An 18,232-nucleotide genomic window follows, 5' to 3' on the forward strand; every position below is an offset into this window, starting at 1 on the left:
CTGAAGAAAAGATGCTTATCTACACTTGAAGGTGGCCCTTCTTGCAGGTGAGTCCTGATGTGTCTCAGGATGTCACATGGAGCAAGATGTCACACGTATGAGCATTTACATCTCTTGTCTTATACAGCCTTAAGAATTCAGTTGTGGGGCTCTGCCATAGTAAGCATCTCATCCCAGCCTTCCTTACATCCCGTCTCTAGATATCATAGTTGCAGTGAGTGCCCACGCTCCTAATACCTCAATAAGAATTAAATGTCAATACATTGAAGCCTTGGGGGATGCTCACCATATCCTTTCTGTTACAGAAGCTTTGCCCAACACTCCAGGCTGTGTTCTGTCTCTCTTGCTTTTTTTTTTTTTAATTTTTAATTTTTTCTGGCCCAGCTCCAGCCATATTTATTTCATATAAATGTGTGTACACTGTAGCTGTCTTCAGACACACTAGAAGATGGCATTGGATATCCATTACAGATGGTTGTGAGCCACCATGTGATTCCTGGGAATTGAACTCAGGACCTCTGGAAGAGCAGTCAGTGCTCTTAACCACTGAGCCATCTCTCCAGACCGTCTCTTTTGCTTATAACACTATCTTTATGGTGCTTGGAACAGCCCAAGATTCCCATTTGCTTCAGTTTTCTGAATGTGTCTTTCTCATCATCTAGAAGACTCAACAAAGGCAGGGACTAGGTCTGTTTCATCTTGCGACTGTCCTGGTCTTCTACCAAGGTTCGGGGTACACATTAGGTACTCTTGTCTATGTCTATTGAGAAAATGGAGATCATGCCATTAATACTGGTTGTCTTAGGGTTTCTATTGCTGTGAAGAGATGTCATGACCACTACAATTTTTATAAAGGAAAACATTTAATTGGGGCTGGTTTACAGTTCAGAAGATTAAGTCCATTATCATCATGGTAGGGATTGTGGTGGTGTGTAGGCCGACATGGTGCCTCAGACGTCGTAGCTGACAGTTCTACATCTAGATCAGCAGGCAGCTGAGAGAAGGACACCAGGCCTGGCTTTAGCTTCTGAAACCTCAGAGCCCAACTCCACTGACATACTTCCACCACACTGACCCCAGCAAGGCCACACCTTCCAATAGTGCCACTCCCTTTGATCCTGTGGGGACCATTTTCATTCAAACCTCCACACTAGGCTTAAGTTTTTAGTCTTTCAGTGGATCTGACTGCTGGTGTTCTCTCTTAGCAGAACCTGAAGCTCTGGCACCCAGACCTTACTCTGATATGTGGGGGTCATGTTGCCTTCACGTTGCCTGTCCCCCAAAGCATGCACCAGGCTACAGCAGAGGACTCTGAAGGGCTGGTCTTGTTCTCTGGTTCCTCCTTTTCTTTAGTTCTCTTTCTTCGATCGTGAAGTCTGATTCCCTTGAAGGTTGTCTGATCTGGCCCACTGTTTATTCTCTCAGCTGTAGCTTCCGCAACCTGGCTCATTATCTTTGCTGGTGTCCTGGCCCATTGGGCAGCTTGCCCCTTCCTTGCCAATCCCTGACTATATAAGCTGCTGGCCTCCTCTGAACCCTGCCCTCCTTCTGCAAACTGCCATTCTTCCTATAGACTTAGCTCAAGGACCACCTCCTCAGTGAAGCCTTTCTTGTTTAGTTAGCACTCTCTGGCCCTGGGCATCCCTCATTAGCATTTGCCCTGGTATCTTAAAGTTGTTAACTTGTTTGTTACACCTGCTAAGCCCCGGGGTTTTGAATGAAGGAGTAGTCTCTGTGGTTGGTTTTTGGCATCTTTGAACTGTTTGGCCTGAAGAAGCAACTCATTAAGTAAGTGAGCATGTAGTTCAGACGTGCAGACAAAACAGCCATACACACAAAATAAAAATGAAGGGAATTTTAAAATGCAGAAGTGTGTGCAGAATGGACAGCCTGAGAGATGCAGGCAGAGTCTTTGAAGCTCTCTGCATCCTGCCCTCCCAAGACCACGCTCAGAACAACTGGGCAGGGTGATTACAAATCCATGGGAAATAATTTACTACTAAACAAAGCAACACAGCGGCTCCACAAATCTCCCAAATGCAAGTTAGGGCCTCCCTCTGCTCAGTCCTGGGGTACCCCAGGAAAGAGCAACAGGCTTATATGTGGGGAGCTCAGGAACTGGAGCCTCCTCACACCCCAGTGGCCAAGGCTTGTGGGAGCCCATGGAGGGGCTGGGTTAGGCGGGAGCCACAGGTCAGTGTGGGGACCGAGTTGTCAAGGCTTTCTCTAGTGGCAGGGTCTCTCTAGGGACAGCTTGTGGAAACAATAGGAAATCAACAGTGACAACAGCCACTGGAAGAGGAAGGTGCCAAACCATTAGAGGCATACCAGAGAGGGCGGCAGCCCAGAGGCAACAGCCTAGGGGGTCAGAAAAGCAGCTATGTACCGTACTGACTTTAAAATGCCAGGAAAGTGAATTCCTCATAGAAAGGAGCAACCCAAAGGCATCAGTGTGAGAGTCCATCTCTCTCTCTCTCTCTCTCTCTCTCTCTCTCTCTCTCTCTCTCTCTCTCTCTCTCTCTCTCACACACACACACACACACACACACACACACACACACTAGGTTCTGTAGCAGAGGACTGTGAACTAGGTGACTCTGCATAGTAGGTGTGCATAATCTCCCACTATGTGTTTGCCACTCTCTGCTTCATCTGACCCAGGGCATCCTCTTCCCGGAGGGGAATGGCTGTCTCTGCAGTCTTCGGTGGCTTGCTTGCTGCCTTTGGCGTTCCTTGGCTTACAGTCACGCCCCTCCAGCTCTTCCTGTCCCATCAAACAGCATTGGCCTCCTGTGTCGTTGTCTTGTCACAGGCCTCTTTTCAAAGTCAAAACACTAAAAAGGAACAAGTTAGAAAAGAAAAAATATATATAAATAAAAAGAGAGGGTTGGAGAGATGGCTTAGCAGTTAAAAGCACTGACTGCTCTTCTAGAGGTCATGAGTTCAAATCCCAGCAACCACATGGTGGTTCACAACCTCTCTAATGAAATCTGATACCCTCTTCTGGTGTGTCTGAAGAAAGCTACAGTGTATTTATAATAAATAAATAAATTGATTAGTTAATCAATTAATAAACAAATCTTAAATAAAAGAAAATATGAATTAAAAGAGAAAGAACATAAATGTCCTGGTTAGCACCATCAACCTGACACAGTCTAGAATCACTGGGGAAAAGTTTCAGTTGAGTAATTGTCCTTATCAGGTTAGTCTGTGATAAAGGAGGGCCTAACCCACTGTGGGCAGGACTATTCCCTAGGCAGGTGGTCCTTGGCTGTATAAGAAAAATGGCTGAACAGGAGCCTGTGAGTGAACCAGCAAGTAGCATCCCCCTGGTTCCTGCCTTGAGTTAACTTGCTCCACCCAAGTCACTTTGGGTCATAATGTTATATATGTTCACAGTAACAAAGAAGCAAAGCACTACAAGAGGAAAGTCTTAAGGAAAAGTAACAAATGCTCAAGGTATACAAAGCAAGTCCAGCCTGCAGATAAGGGCATCGCCGAAAGTATGCAGTACAGGTCCAGGCTTCGGATAACAGGGAGCTCTGAAGGTATGCAGAGAAGGTCCAACGTGTAGACAGTAGGCATCTCAGAATCCTGGTTCTTAGAAAAAAATGTCTGTGGTAACCTAAACGGGGAAAACCAGTCAGTACTATAAGTGACAACTGAAGGGGGAAAAAGCCACATAATTAAAAATTAAAAATAAACTTTGAAAATCCCCGTAGGAAGAACACACCACAGCATTGGCCTCCTGTGTCTTTGTCTTGTCACAGGCCTCTTTTCAAAGTCAAAACACTAAAAAGGAACAAGTTAGAAAAGAAAAATATATATATATAAATAAAAAGAGAGGGTTGGAGAGATGGCTTAGCAGTTAAAAGCACTGACTGCTCTTCTAGAGGTCATGAGTTCAAATCCCAGCAACCACATGGTGGTTCACAACCTCTGATTACCTCAGAACAACCAACACAGAGATAGTCTTGTAAAATTATTGGGGGGCGAGGGAGGTGAGGAACCTATGGATACCTAAGGAAAAAACACAAGTCACTCTCTGATGGTTAATTCTGATTAACACCTTGGTTGAATTAAGAAGCACCTCTAGCATTAATGAGGTAGGTCTTTGGGGTCACGTGAGAGGCTTAACTGAGGAGGAAGCCACACCCTGAATGTGGGTGGTACCGTCTCACCCTCTGGAGTTGGAAGTAAGACAGGAGAAAGGCAGCAGAGGTCCGGCATTCCTCTTTCTCTTTCCTGATCTACCCAGATGTGTCAGCCGCCTTAGCTCCTGTGTCCACAGCTGGGAGCCACTCCTATTATCAAGCCTGCCCCACCTTGATGGACTGTAGCCTCAGACGCTGGACCCACATGCTACGCCCAACTTCCCTCAAGTCACTTCTTGTTTGGTATTTGCTCCCAGCATTGAGAAAGTAATGCACACCTCTCTCATCTAGTGGCCATTCTAGCTCGCCCTGAGAGAGTGCGCCAACGCCATGTTTAGAAATCAAGTAGCATTAAACAGGGAAACAGCGTCATTAGGTTGTTCAAATGGAAGAACTGGCTAGTTTGGTGGAAGAGCTTGGAATGAAGGTGTCTTAAACCCATCAATCAACTGATGAGGGTCACACCCCCTTTCAGTTGGCCTTATCCCAGTGGTCACCCCTGTAGCTTAGACGGTGCAGAGCTAACAAGAGTCCACTCAGCCACTAGAGGGCACACTTGCGCTCCAGACCTGCTAAATCACCTCTATACTTGTGCCTAGGCAACGAGTATTTGAATGTAGGTCCCTGCATGGAATATTTTTGTTGCTGTTTATTTATTTAAATAACTATTGTGGATTTTTGTGTTTGTTTATTTTTTTAATCTATGAGGGGAGTTGAAGAGATGGCTCACTCACTAGCTGTACTTCAAAAGGAACCAGCTTATAACTGTCTGTAACTGCAGTTCCAGGAGCCCTCTTCTGGCTTCGGTGGGTACTGCATGGACATGGTGTATAGACATACATGCAGGCAAAACACCCATACACACAAAATTAAAATGAAGAAAAAATGAAATAAACTAGTGGGGATTAGGTTAAGGCAACTGGTTTCAGAGAACCAGGAGTTTGGAGTCTTGATGTTTGTATATTATTTTGACAAGCCACGAAGTAGTTGTGTGAGAATCAGCCATTTGAATGCCATCAGCAAATGATTTGTGTTGTCTTAGGGATTTTCACCTATTAAAGTCCATGGTCAGGATTTAGAGTTCTGCATCTCTGACTTAAACATTTCTTTTCTTGGATAAATGTGATTTCAACTCAGGACCTTTTTTCTCTTCCTGTTTTTAGATATCTAATTCTATAGATTCTAATTTCTAACTCCATCTAGACATGGAAATCAGGTTTTTTGCTTTTTCACTGTTTTGTAAAATAAAGCAGTAAGTAAATCTTTCTAGACAGAAATCCTTCATCTAGTTCACTTGTGGACTCAAGCAAATTCTGGAACAAGCAAGTCCTTTGGAAGAGCTCTAAAGTGTGTGTGTGTGTGTGTGTGTGTGTGTGTGTATGAGACTGCATGTGTGTGTGCATGCGTGTGCATGTATATGTGTGTGACTGCATGTGTGTATGCGTGTACATGTGTGTGCACACATGTGTGCATGTGTGTGCATGTGCATGTTCGTGCATGTATATGTGTGTGACTGTGTGTGTGTGATCACATGCATGTGTATTCATGTGCGTATCAGAGCTTTTTTAAAGATTTGTTTTTATTTTTTTTATTTATGCATGTGTGTGCATACATATGTATGTACATTTGGGTGTCTGAATAGGCCAGAAGAAAGTTGTTGGATTCCGGGGAGCTAGAGTTACAGATGCCTGTGTGTCATACAGCATGGATCCTGGGAACTGAACCCTGATTCTCTGGAAGAGCATCAAATACTCTTAACTCTTGAGTCATCTCCACATCCCCGAATATCAGATTTTTGACATTTTATGTCAGATGAAAATGAAGCGATGTATTTAGGACAATTAGGAAATGCAAGCCGGGGATTTTATACCCAGCAAAACTGACCAAGAGTGTGCACTGTTATGAACTTGCACACACTGAACAATGACTTTGGCATTAAGGCTACATAACCTATTAAAGGGAAGCTGGATGCTATCAATTGCCATATAGCTCAGACTACACAGATGTAGTATTTCTAGTTAAACCGAATAGAAGGAAAACATACTAGAGAGATTATTATGGTTGATTGGTGATGATCATTTTAGTACTGTTACTCTGTGTGAAACATGGGACCAGTCAAATTGGACAATTGTGAGATTCTCAGTGTCAGTTGAATCCGGCTTGTGACGTAGAGTAAAAACTATATCCTTGAGCCCTGGAGAAGATAAGAAGTTTATAAACTTTGTTTTGAATTGTAAATATTAGTGTGAGCTTGCATTACATTTATTTCTCATTGCATTTATTTAGAGGGGGGTCAAAAGGCAACATGTAAAAGCTGGTTTTTCCCTCTTTCTGTCACCTAGATCCCAAGGACCAAACTCATGTTATCAGCTTTGGTAGCTGGCTGAGGCATGTCATCAGCCCCTCCTTCGCTGTATGTTATGTTTTTAATGTCTGCTGGCGATGCCTGGAAATAGTGGCCAGCCCTGTTGCTCTGGGCATTGTCACTGAGTACTATGATCCTGTATCAACATTTCCCGTAGACCACAGACAGATAAATCCAGAGCTCACTGTACTGGCTCTAGTGTACACTAAAGCATTCTTGATGAAATTGAGTACTGTGTATTGCCTCAGCTGTGGGAGTACAAGAGTCCCAGAGCGACTTTTTTTTCTCTCTGGCCAAGAATAGAAGGAAAGTTTGAGCTTCCACAAAGGACAGCAATGCCAGTGGACCAAACCTCATCAAACTGGATCCCATCATGAGTTCTCCCTGGCTTTATTTTTCCTACCTCAAAGTCATTTTGAGGAGTAATAGAGAGCCCTGATGTTCATGATACAAACACTTGTCTGTATTCATTACTTTTCTTAAAGTCCTAACAACAAGAAGCAACTTAGTGGAAGATAGGGTGTTTGTCTCACGTATGAGGGTACAGTCCATGCGAGTGTGCTGGGGGCAGGTGCAGCTCTTGGTTGTGGTAGGAAAGTGAAGCAACAGGTGCGTTTCCTGGGAGTTTAGAAAACAGGACAGGAAGTGGGCCAGCCTATAAATCTCAAGATTCTACTTATAACCCACTTCCCCTCACTGGACCTCCATCTCCCAAAGGATTCTTAACCTCTCAAAACAGCGCCACCAGCTGGGGACCAACTGTTCTGACTTGAGAGCCTGAGGGGGAGCCTTTCACATCCAGTGTTCATATTCATGTTTATCACGTCATATTTATATCATGGCCAACATAACACTGGCCAGTAGCAGAGTAGAGTTGGACCTAGCAAATATTGAACTATATGCTTCTGGGTGACCACACAGCAGTAGCATCTATGAGATCGCTTCCAGGCACAGAAGGCCAACCAGTGAATGAGAGGAAAGTGTCAGGCCAGCAGGGTTTTTCCAGCCCCAAGGTACAGTCAGTGGGTGGCTTGGGTTTCTGTCGCTGCGATAAACACCATGAGCAAAAGAAATCTGCGAAGAAGAGGGTTTATTTAACCTTAACAGGTTATAGTCTATCATGAAGAGAAGTCAGGGCAGGAACCCAAGGCAGGAACTGAAGCAGAAGCCATGGAGGAGTGCTGCTTTTTGGCAATTATCTATCTATCTATCTATCTATCTATCTATCTATCCATCCACACATCCACCCACCCACCTACCTATCTCTATCTCCATGACTTTCTCAGCTTGCTTTCTTATATTACCCAAGACCAGCCGTGCCTGGTGGTGCACACTTTTAATCCCAGCCCTCAAGAGGCAGAGGCAGAAGCAGTTGGCTCTCTGAGTTCAAGGCTGACCTAGTCTGCATACTGAGTTCTGGGACAGCCAGGGCTATGTAGAGGAAACTTGTTTCAAACAAGCAAACAAACAAACAAAACCCACAAAACATTATGTCACCCAGGACCACTTACCCAGGGGTGCTACAACCCATAGCGGGCTGAGCCCTCCCACTCGTCAATCATGTATCAAGAAAACACCTCATAGACTTGCCTACAGGCCAATCTGGCAGCGCCATTTTCTCTATTGAGATTCCTTCTTCCCAGATGACTCTAGCTAGTGTCAAGATGACAGAAACTAACTAGGAGAATGGGTGTAGACGCTGAGCACCAACTGCTGTAGGTATCACAGAAAGACCAGAATGATCTGATGGGAGAGACTCCACCTCTGTCATCCTTCCAACCAGACTGGGCCTGTGTCTAATCCAGCACCCAACATAAAGGACATTCAGAGGACAGAGGGATGCAGGCAGCCAGCTCCTGACTATGGGACTCCGAGGCTGAAACGCAGTAGGGTCCTTACCAGATCACGTGGAGAATAAAAGGATGGAGGGGAAACTGTCAGTCAGAGGGGACTGACAGACAACCATCACTCACTCATGGGCATGCCCATATGTCTGTCACAGAGGTACACACTGTGGGAAGGAGCTGTGAAGAAACCGAGCAGGGGCTTGCGTGGGCCCAGGTTAAGGGCTAACTGTAGGATATGGGCGTGTTGGTGTTGATCTAGTGCACACGAGGCAGCTTCAGGCAGTTGGCTGAGGTTTCTTTCCTTGTGTGAAGAATGTTTATTTTTTGAGACAGGGTTTCACTGTAGAGAGCAGGCTGGCCTTGAACTTGTAACCCTTCTGCCTCAACTCCCTGATGAGACTGATGATTATAAAAATGTTTTCCATACAATAACTCTTCGAACTATTTGCATTCCGTTCATATCTGGGGTTTTGTTTTGTTTTGTGGGGTTTGTTTTTATTTCTTCTTTGTTTGTTTGTTTGGTTGGTTAGTTAGTTGATTGGTTGGTTGGTTATTAGAGACAGGGTTTCTCTGTGTAGTCTTGGCTGTCCTGGAACTCACTATGCAAACAAGGCTGGCCTCGAATGCAGAGATTCACCTTCCTCTGCCTCCTGAGTGCTGGGGTTAAACACTTGTGCCGCCACCACCTGCCTGCTCATATGTTTTTATTTCATTTATTTCGTGTGTGTGTGTATGTGTATGTATATGTGTCCTATGGAGACCAGATGACAACTTTGGGTGTTGTTTCACAGACACTGCCCTTCTCCTCCTCTTCCTCCTCCTCTTCTTCCTGCTTTTTTAGTTTTAATTTAATTCTATGTCGATAGGTGTTTTGCATGTGTGTATGTATGTACAGACACCATGTGTGTACAGTGCCCACAGAGGCCAGAGAGTGTTCGATCCCCTGGCTCTTGCATTACAAATGGCTGTGAACCAGCTGCCTTGTGGATTGTCCGAAAGAGCAAACAGTGCTCTTAACTGATGAGCAACCTTGTTTTGTATTTCATGGTAAAGTTTGTAAGAGCAGTGTAGCATAGTGCCAGGAACACGGGCATGGACTCACAGTAAACATAACCCTTTTCCTTCCTGTCACTTGGTATGGATTCAACTCCTCTGTGATGGACCCTGAGGTCAGCAGCTTATATACATCTCTCCAACCCTGCCCCCAACCCTCAACCCTGTCCCTGTCTCCACCATGAGCTATCTACCCAGTTGTTGGCTTCCAGGATGAAAGACTTGACACCCTTATTCACTGGTATCCACGGCACCTGGTACCCCTAGCTACTCAACATTGTTGCTGAGCAACTGAGAAGTGAACATGTTTACCAGGGGCAGACTGATGCTCGCTTAGTGCGTTGGCAAATTCCAAACTGTGCACATTGGCAGCTAGGCTAAATGGTGTCCCCATTTTATATGAAGGGCCATGCACAGATCCATACAGTTTAGCCTGGCCACAGAGGCCGCTGTTAGGTGCTGATAGAAGTGCCCCTGGACCACGTGCTACTTCTGGTGTTCCCTGGGTGCTGTTGTCCTGGCTTTGCCACCAACCTTCCTGGCCTGTGTTTCTCTGCAGCTTCCGCCAAGAGAAAACAGACACCGTCCGCTGCATCAAGTCTTGCCGTCCCAACGATGAGGCCTGCGTGCGGGACCCTGTACATACCGTCTCCCACACCGTCATCTCGCTGCCCACCTTTCGAGAGTTCACCCGTCCTGAGGGTGAGTGGATCAAGTTCAAGGTCCTGGGACTTGCTTCTGAGCCTCCTTCTGATTGAACAGAAAGCCTGTCTTGCAGGAACCCTTCCTTGTAGGATGTGGTCGGGGTAGGATGCACATCTTTCCCATCTGGGATCCTGGGCTGCTCAGCCTTTCCCTGTTGGGCAGCCCCTCTGATGGCTGACACGCATTCTGACAATAGCATTCAGTGTTGATTCCATGCTGAACGCTGGCGAGTTGAGGAATACTTCCTGAGGGAAGTGGGTAGGAGGTTATTGGCCAAAGAGGGAGAGGGAGAGAAGAGAGACTTGCCAGTAGATCACAGTTGGCAAGGTCTGGAGGTGAGCTGAGCAGTGTGGGCATTGAGAACCAAGACAGACTGACAGGACTGGAAGGATGAGCCGGCGCCTAAACCTGGAGCTGAGGCTTCACCCCAAGAGAGCTGTTGAGAGGTTCTCATAGATAAGTCTGGGGTGCCAAGACATCTCGGAGACTGGGACAGATGGATGGAGTAGCCAGACTGGAAGCAGAGGGCCATAAGATAACGTGACATGTTCCTTCCTGTGTCCATGTCCCAAAGGACATGGCTGGTGCCATCACAGCCCATTTCTGAGGCAGCCTGGAGTTACAAACTTCTAGGTGAAGCACATACTCATGACACACCCTGGGGTGTGTAGCTGTGGGCTTCTCTGGTCCCCAGTCACCTTCTCTCTTCTGCATGGAGTCTCCTTCCCTGACTATCAGCAGACATGCAGCGAGCTTGTGCGCCAGCTTACATACTAAGAACATGCCAAGAAAAGCTCTTCCTCTCCAGGAAAATGTGTCGCTGAGTTATCCAAGATGACCCCTGGCCTGACACTGTGAAAGTGTCATGCAGGATCACCAGACGGTGGGGGAAACGTGTGAGAGCCACCAGGCCAGCACTGTCCTTGGGGAAGTCCCCAGCCCCTACTCCATTCCCACTGGCTCATGTTTCCAGAGAAGTCACTCATATTTGCCCTGTGTCGAGGGGGGTTTTACAGACCCGCACACAAGTCTTTCCCATGTTCCCAGCAGCCATTTTTTTGTTTTTAGATTTATTTATCTTATGTTTATATGAGTATACGGTAGCTGTCTTCAGACACATCAGAAGAGGACAGCCGATCCCATTCAGATGGTTGCCAAGAGCCACCATGTGGTTGCTGGGAATTGAACTCATGACCTTTGGAAGAGCAGTCAATGCTCTTAACTGCTGTGCCATCCCTCCCCCAGCAGCCATTTTCCTGGTGTTCCACTCTGCTGACATAGGAGTTTGTTACCTGAATGGGGGGCAGCCAAGACACCTGTTGATGTCTTGGGCTCAGGACACTAGGGTACTCAGTGGACATCAGCCAGCTTCCTCCCTTACTTTATAGATGAGGAAACCGAGGCCCAGAAAAAAAAGGACATTTCCTAGTTTACCCTGAGCCAGGTTGGGATCTGAATGGTGGTTCCAAGGCTAAGGTGGCTTACACTGCTTCACCATGAGGTAATCTGGAACCACATCCACCACAGCCCAGCTGAGTCCACGCTGCCAGCTGGCCCCATGACCTCAGGGCAGATAAGAATTGTCAAACTGCCTCAGTTTCCCCACTGATGAAACAGATTGGCTATGATGTGAGGGCTAGGACTCTACCCTTCCACACAGGGGAGGGGGTTGGTGATTTCAGCCATGTTGCCTTAGGAGTGAATCCTCGTTGTGTTTGGGTCGAGGAAGGGGGGGCAAGTCTCTGGGGAGGAGGGGGGTGGAGTGGAGTGGAGTGGAGTGGAGTGGAGTGGAGTGGAGGGCTGCGCCAGTGCTACAGTGTTCTCATGCCATCATCCTTGCTGCAGAGATCATCTTTCTGAGGGCTGTCACACCGCTGTACCCCGCCAACCAGGCCGACATCATCTTCGACATCACAGAAGGGAACCTTCGAGACTCCTTTGATATCATCAAGCGCTATGAGGACGGCATGACTGTGGGTGAGTGACCCTTGAGATGCCCAGGGCATTGACCAAGGTCATCTGCACCCTCCTCACTCCCATCAGAGGCCAGTTCTACCTGGCTGCCAGGTCCTAGCCAGCAGCTCCTACTCAATCAAGTCTGGGGAGCCTAGTGTGAAAGACTCCCCCGGGGATCCACCCCGGCCGTACCACTGACTCTCCTGTAAACTCTGTCAGCCTCAGTCTTCCCACTTACCAAGTAGGTGGGCAAAATAGATCCTGCCTCTCATAGCTGGATTTAGAAGGCCGTGCCCCAGCCAGGCTGTAAGCCTTGCTCAGTGGGAGCTGGTCTGTCTGCTGTTCCCATGGCGCCGTGAGAAGATAAGCAAACTGGACTTCAGAAGACCCCATATCTAGTCCCAGCCATGCAACTAACTACCTTGGCTTAGTGTGCAATCTCCAGCCACTTGTCACCCCTCCCCAGGTGTCAGTGGGTAAGAACCCCCCAGGACAGTCGGTGTCCCAGAAGCACAAAGGAGGCAGGGACAGAGCAACCTTCTGTGTTGGTTTCATGTGGGCTTGGTGAAGAGGAAGTGGAGAGGATTCGCCAGACACCGGGACAGGGGCTGGTAAACACCCACAGGGGAGATGGGAGGGAAGCCTGGAAGCCACACGGTCTCTGTAGAGAGGACTGTGGTCCCTGTTGCTGTCTGTGGGCCTTCAGTAGGACCTGCTCGCCCTGAACGCTCTCAGAGGCCATTTCCATATCTGCTGTTCTCAGCTAAATTGCTCCTGGAGTGGACTAAGCTGGGAAGCTGGGCAGAGTTGAGTCTTGGTATGATGTCACCAATGCCCGGTGGGTCATGACTGCACCCAGCGGGTCATTCCACTTTGTGACCTTTGTCACAGTAGCTCATCAGAACGGTCTTTTTTTTTTTAAGGTTTATTTATTTATTTATTATATGTAAGTACACTGTAGCTGTCTTCAGACACTCCAGAAGAAGGAGTCAGATCACGTTACAGATGGTTGTGAGCCACCATGTGGTTGCTGGGATTTGAACTCAGGACCTTCGGAAGAGCAGTTGGTGTTCTTAACCACTGAGCCGTCTCACCGGCCCCCAGATGGTCTTTAAGTAACTTATTATTATTGTTAGTAGTAGTACTGATTTATTTATTTTATTTATATGATAAATAAATCACTGTAGCTATCTTCAGACACACTAGAAGAGGGCATCAGATCCCGTTACAGATCGTTGTGAGCCTCCAAGTGGTTTCTGGAAATTGAACTCAGGACCTCTGAGAGCAGTGAGTCCTCTTAACTGCTGAGCCATCTCTCCAGTGCTTTAAGTAACTTTTATTCATGGTGATGGAAAACGGTCTTATCTGCCACTTCTGACTTAGATTTACACTCTGAACATTTTGAAGCATTTGAGAAACTGGGTGATAATCCCCCCCCCCCCCCCCCACACACACACACACAGACACACACACACATACATCAGTTTTTCCTTTTATTCTAGTCTCAGGCCTGTGAGATCTGGATTGGAGCCGAACCATGAGTTTGGCCTCCAGGTGGCGCTGTTGGATCTCCAAAACCTCCATCCAGGCTGTTTCTTCAACCCCGACAGTTGCTAAACTGGCAGCTAGAGAAAGGGAATCGTTATTCTCCTGTTGCCAAAGAGCCATTTATAGCAACTTTACAAGCTCTTAAATGGGTTTGCATGTTGTAAACATGGCTGAGTCATTTGGGGGCTCACCACCCCCGGCCTCCTCCTCCGCTGTTTGGCAGCAAGGATAATTAGTTAATTACAATTAATGGTTCAGCAGCCCTCTCTGAGATTCCAAGGAGAGGGCATGCAGCCCGGCCGCCAGCCGTCCTAAGTCTCACCTTCAGCTATGGATGAGGGGAGGTGTTGTGTCTATGTCGGGGGTCGGGTGGGGGTGTGGTAACGGTTTGTCCTGCTTCAAGTGTGGATGAGAGATGAGTACCCTGTCATTGGCCAGCAGAAGCCCCCTAGAGCTTGCCCTGTGAGTGACCTATTGCTATCATGTGACACAGCCTGGGCCGCTGTGATTATAACCGTAGAACCTTCCAGTTTGCTTGCTCTCTGTTACTTCTGAACACTTGAGTTACTGGCCCTGGCTGACCTGTGTTTATAGAGATAGATACTGCCCCCCACTCCCATGCTCACCTTTCCCCAGAAGAGAGCACTGGGCCATCAATATACTGAGATGTGAGCCTGCAGGGTTGCATCGAGCCTCCGTAGCCCACCCCAGCTCTCTCAGGAACGGGCCCTCCCTCTTTCCACATCTCTTCTCAGCTAAATCGTTCCTGGAGTGGTCTAAAGCTGGGAAACTGGGCAGAGATGAGTCCCAGTGAGCGGGTCATGGCTGCACCCCAGACAGAACAGTCTTGGGTGCGTCTGCTTTTTGGCTTCCTGTCTGCTACATCAGAAAGTCCTGCTTGTGATAGAGCCAGAAGGCCTCATCTTTCCCAGCCACTTCCACAGAAGAAGAAACAAAGGCCACTTGTGTGTCAGTCTTAGTCTTTTCTTAGTGATTCCGGGGCCCAGCTGGCCATGAGATGGCTCCAGGGGTGACGAGTGACCACAGGTAACCTGCAGGCAGTGGGCGGCTCGGGAATGGAATGCAGCCGAGGCCGTGGGGAATGAGCGTCCCCCTCGCCGCGCCTGGTCATGGGTGCCCTGATCTTTGGAATTCTAGGCTTGGGCGGCATGGGGGTGGAACCCCAGCCCTTCGGAAATTCCTGGGGCTCATCTCTCTGCCGACTGAGTGGCCCAGCCTTTTTCCACTCCTCAGCAAGTTCGCAGGGCGTTCCATCTGGTGCACACATCACCTGCCGGGTGGAGAGGGAGACCAGGTGGGGCCGGTTGCCCTGAGTGGGGACGAAGGCTGTGTTTGTGATTGGGTTCTGCTTTCCGACTTCTTGTCTTAGGCTCCCAGTTCTCTGCTTGGAACATTTACCCTGAGATTGCCTATAGCCAAATTCCTTCTCCCTTTTCTGCCCAGAAACATCTCTGTGTACCTGGAAATGTCCCTCCCAGAAGTAAACCGCCCCCGCCCCCCCCCCCAACATGGCTCCAGTCCTGACCACTGTGGGGATAGAGTTTTCTGAGTTTTGGCCCAACATAAAGCAACTCTGGAGCTTAGCAGTCATGGCTTCTTGCCACCACTGCACACTCTCGCCCCCGTGTTCTTGTTCAGTCCTTGCAAATGTGACTCCTGGGAACAGGTCAGGAAGCTCCCCTTGGGCAAAGGAGGGAATAGAGTCCAATGACCTTGTAAGACTATGCAACCACAAACCATGGGGCTGGGTATCTTCCGACACTTCAGGCTACACTTTATGCAATACCCCCAAGGCTTGGCCATCAGCAAAAGCATGGTTCAGGACTAAGTGGGCCTGCCACCTGCTGTTCCCATCCAAGCTCAAGAGGTTCCTGTGTCTCTGGCAATGGACATGGGCCTGTATATGGTCATGCCGGGGCACCTGCCTGCTCACTGGGCTGGATGAATACCTGCCTGTCGAAGCCACAACCCTTGTGGACACTCCCTACAAAGGGCTTCCCTAGAGAGGCAAGGCCCAAGGATAGTCTCCTCACATACTCAGGAGCCTCAATGAGTATAGCATTCAGGAACCAGCCTTCAGTCCCTGGGACATAGAGAAATTATCTTCACTCAGGGGTGGGGGAGCAAGGGCGAGCAATGGAGTAGAAATAGCACAAACCTAGGCCTACCCAGACCTAGAACCCATAGACGGACGCCCAGTGCTGGCATGGACAGAGTTCTCCAAATCTGGAAGTCCCACAAAATAAGCAGCCGATGATGAGCCTTTGACCCCTGTGGCCATGGCATTCAGGCCCTTGAAAGTGACAAGACAGTGAAGTGCTTGAGAGAGAAGTGGGGAGGGAGGTGGGGGGAGGGGCGACTAAAAAGGCCAGGCTTCCTCTAATGTAGCCTGTTGGGTTTTAGGGGATCAGGGAGATGCTGCTCAGGGCGGAGCTGAAGCCTCTGCAAGGGGGGGGGGTGCACATTCCTCTCTCTCCAGCTGTCAGGGAGACTTGAGGGATACTCCTCCGGCCTGTGGCTCTATAAATGCCTGGGGCGTGCTTGGGCCACCACAGAGCCTCCCAGTCTCCTCAGGAGTGCACACTTCACTCTGCAGAGCCGAGGCTGCAGTCAGGGTGCTTTGAGAAGCTGAATAGAGCGAGTAATGGGGGAGCCCTGGCCACGAAAATTGTGGGCCACTCACTGTCAGCCTGAGCCCTGTCTGAGCCTCTAGGGTTTAGAGGATACCTGGACCCTGGGCCTCTCTTTAGCTTGCCTCCACGAAACTTCTCAACTTCATTTTTTCTAGAAGTGAAAAAATAGAGTCTATCTAGAATGAGGTGTCAACTTTGCCAGAATTTGTACCAAAGCCTTACCCAAGCCAAGAGGATCTGCCAAGAGAAGCTGAGAACACTCAGCCGTACATTTTTATCTGCTGTTTGTGGGGTTTTTTTCTTTCTTTTTGGCCTGTGGCCTAATTTTGCATTGCCATCCTGACTCCACACCCCATCATCCTCCACAGGACCCTTAGATGCTTAAAAGATCGCCTAATAGTTATCTATAGACAGCTGTGATGGTACTGATGGTAACAGTGGAGCACACAAGGCAGGCTTCTCGGAGGAGGTCACACAACTGTCAGGTGGGAGGTGTAGGAGGACTACTTTAGACCCAAGGCCAGTCCACTTCACAGTCACTTCATCGACCCCTATGAGGTGACCATGAAGCCCATTTCTTGGCAGTATATACCCAGTGATGTCTATCCTACTGACATCTGCCAATACCAGTAGGTCTGGGTCCTATATAAATAGTCTTGGAATTCTGGATCCAACCTGACAGTTAGGAGTAAAGACCTTCTGAGATCCGTGGGACCAGGAGATGGGGTTCACTGGGACAGGATACTGAAGCACCCACAATTCTCCACCTGGCTAGTACCCATGAGTCTCTGCTGTAGCAGGTGCTATACCCGGGCTTGTGGGGACACTCAGCATCATACCCTCCTGCCCACCCACCCCCATCTGCCCATGGACTGGCAGGCCAGCCTCCAGGGCCACAGTGCCTGAGCAGTTAATTCTAGGGTTGGGAACTTAGGTTGCGGTCGGTGTCACGAGTGATCCAGGAAGGTTATCTGAAAGTTGAGCAGAACCCTCCCAGGCTGGAGACAGCTCTGGTTGGCTGCTGTGACCACCCTCTCTGCACTTTACACTCATTTCTGGGCAAGTCCCAAGGTCTGACTTGGCATGTGTGCAGGGCCGGGTAGCGGGCCGAGAGCAGCGATGATTGTGTACGAGGAGGGAGGCCGAATGTGTGGATGCACATGTTGCTTGATTCCTGATTGGTTCCCTGCTCTGCTTATGGGCGGCTTACCATGTAGTAGTATAGCATCAGGGCTGGGCCTCAAGACCCTAGTGCCACCTCAGGTGCAGGCATAGGGTTAGGAGACTTTGCCAAGTTTTGCTCAGGAGTCACCTGATGTCAGGAACTGTCACCCAGCCTCTGCACTGAACTCCTTCATCAGTACAGCCTCGAGGATGATAGCCACTTGGAACTGATATGGTTGTTTGCAGAGGAAAAATGGGTCCTCTGGCCAGCTAGAATTCAAGCCTGTAGGTCTGTTCTCTGGTGTCCTCAAGCTCCTTAGCCGCAAGATGGCTTTGGGGACACAGCTTCTAGGTATCCCTGGGGAGAAGAAGGGTGGCCTCCTTAGTCCCACGCATGGGCGTGGCTGGCCAAGCCCCATGTAGCTGGGAAAGTTGGAATGCAAGACGAAAAGATGGGCTGGCTCGATTTGGGCACTGTTGCTGAGTTAGGTTGGGAAAGAGATACCCTGATTACAGAGTCCCTCTCACCATGACCCAGAAAGGGATTTGTGAGCGAGGCCTTTGCGTGTCGGGTGCGTAGAGGACAACAGAAGTCCAGTGGTGATGCTCAGATGCTGTGAGTCCCAGGGTCTCTGGTGTCACGTCTGAGAGTGGCTATCCATGCCAGATCTGGTTGGGGTGGAAGCAGGTCCAAGTTTGTGGTCAGGTGAGACACAGGAGGAACATAGCTGAGCCCAGGAAGGAGCAGGTAGAGTCGATCCCTCACAGACTCCAGAGAAGAGATGG

At 48.6% G+C, this 18,232-nt stretch overlaps 1 protein-coding gene across 1 annotated transcript in view; it reads left to right on the forward strand.

Annotated features, from left to right (window-relative positions):
• The window catches only part of Fbln1 (fibulin 1), an 80,346-nt gene that overhangs the window by 47,332 nt on the left and 14,782 nt on the right, over positions 1 to 18,232 (forward strand). Inside the window, exons 15-16 of the mRNA NM_010180.2 lie at positions 9,979 to 10,121; positions 11,970 to 12,101. Of these exons, the coding sequence (NP_034310.2) occupies positions 9,979 to 10,121; positions 11,970 to 12,101 (275 nt within the window). The remainder of the gene's footprint in view (positions 1 to 9,978; positions 10,122 to 11,969; positions 12,102 to 18,232) is intronic.

The sequence above is a fragment of the Mus musculus genome, chromosome 15, assembly GCF_000001635.26.
Source record: "Mus musculus strain C57BL/6J chromosome 15, GRCm38.p6 C57BL/6J".
In the NCBI taxonomy this organism is placed as follows: domain Eukaryota; kingdom Metazoa; phylum Chordata; class Mammalia; order Rodentia; family Muridae; genus Mus; species Mus musculus.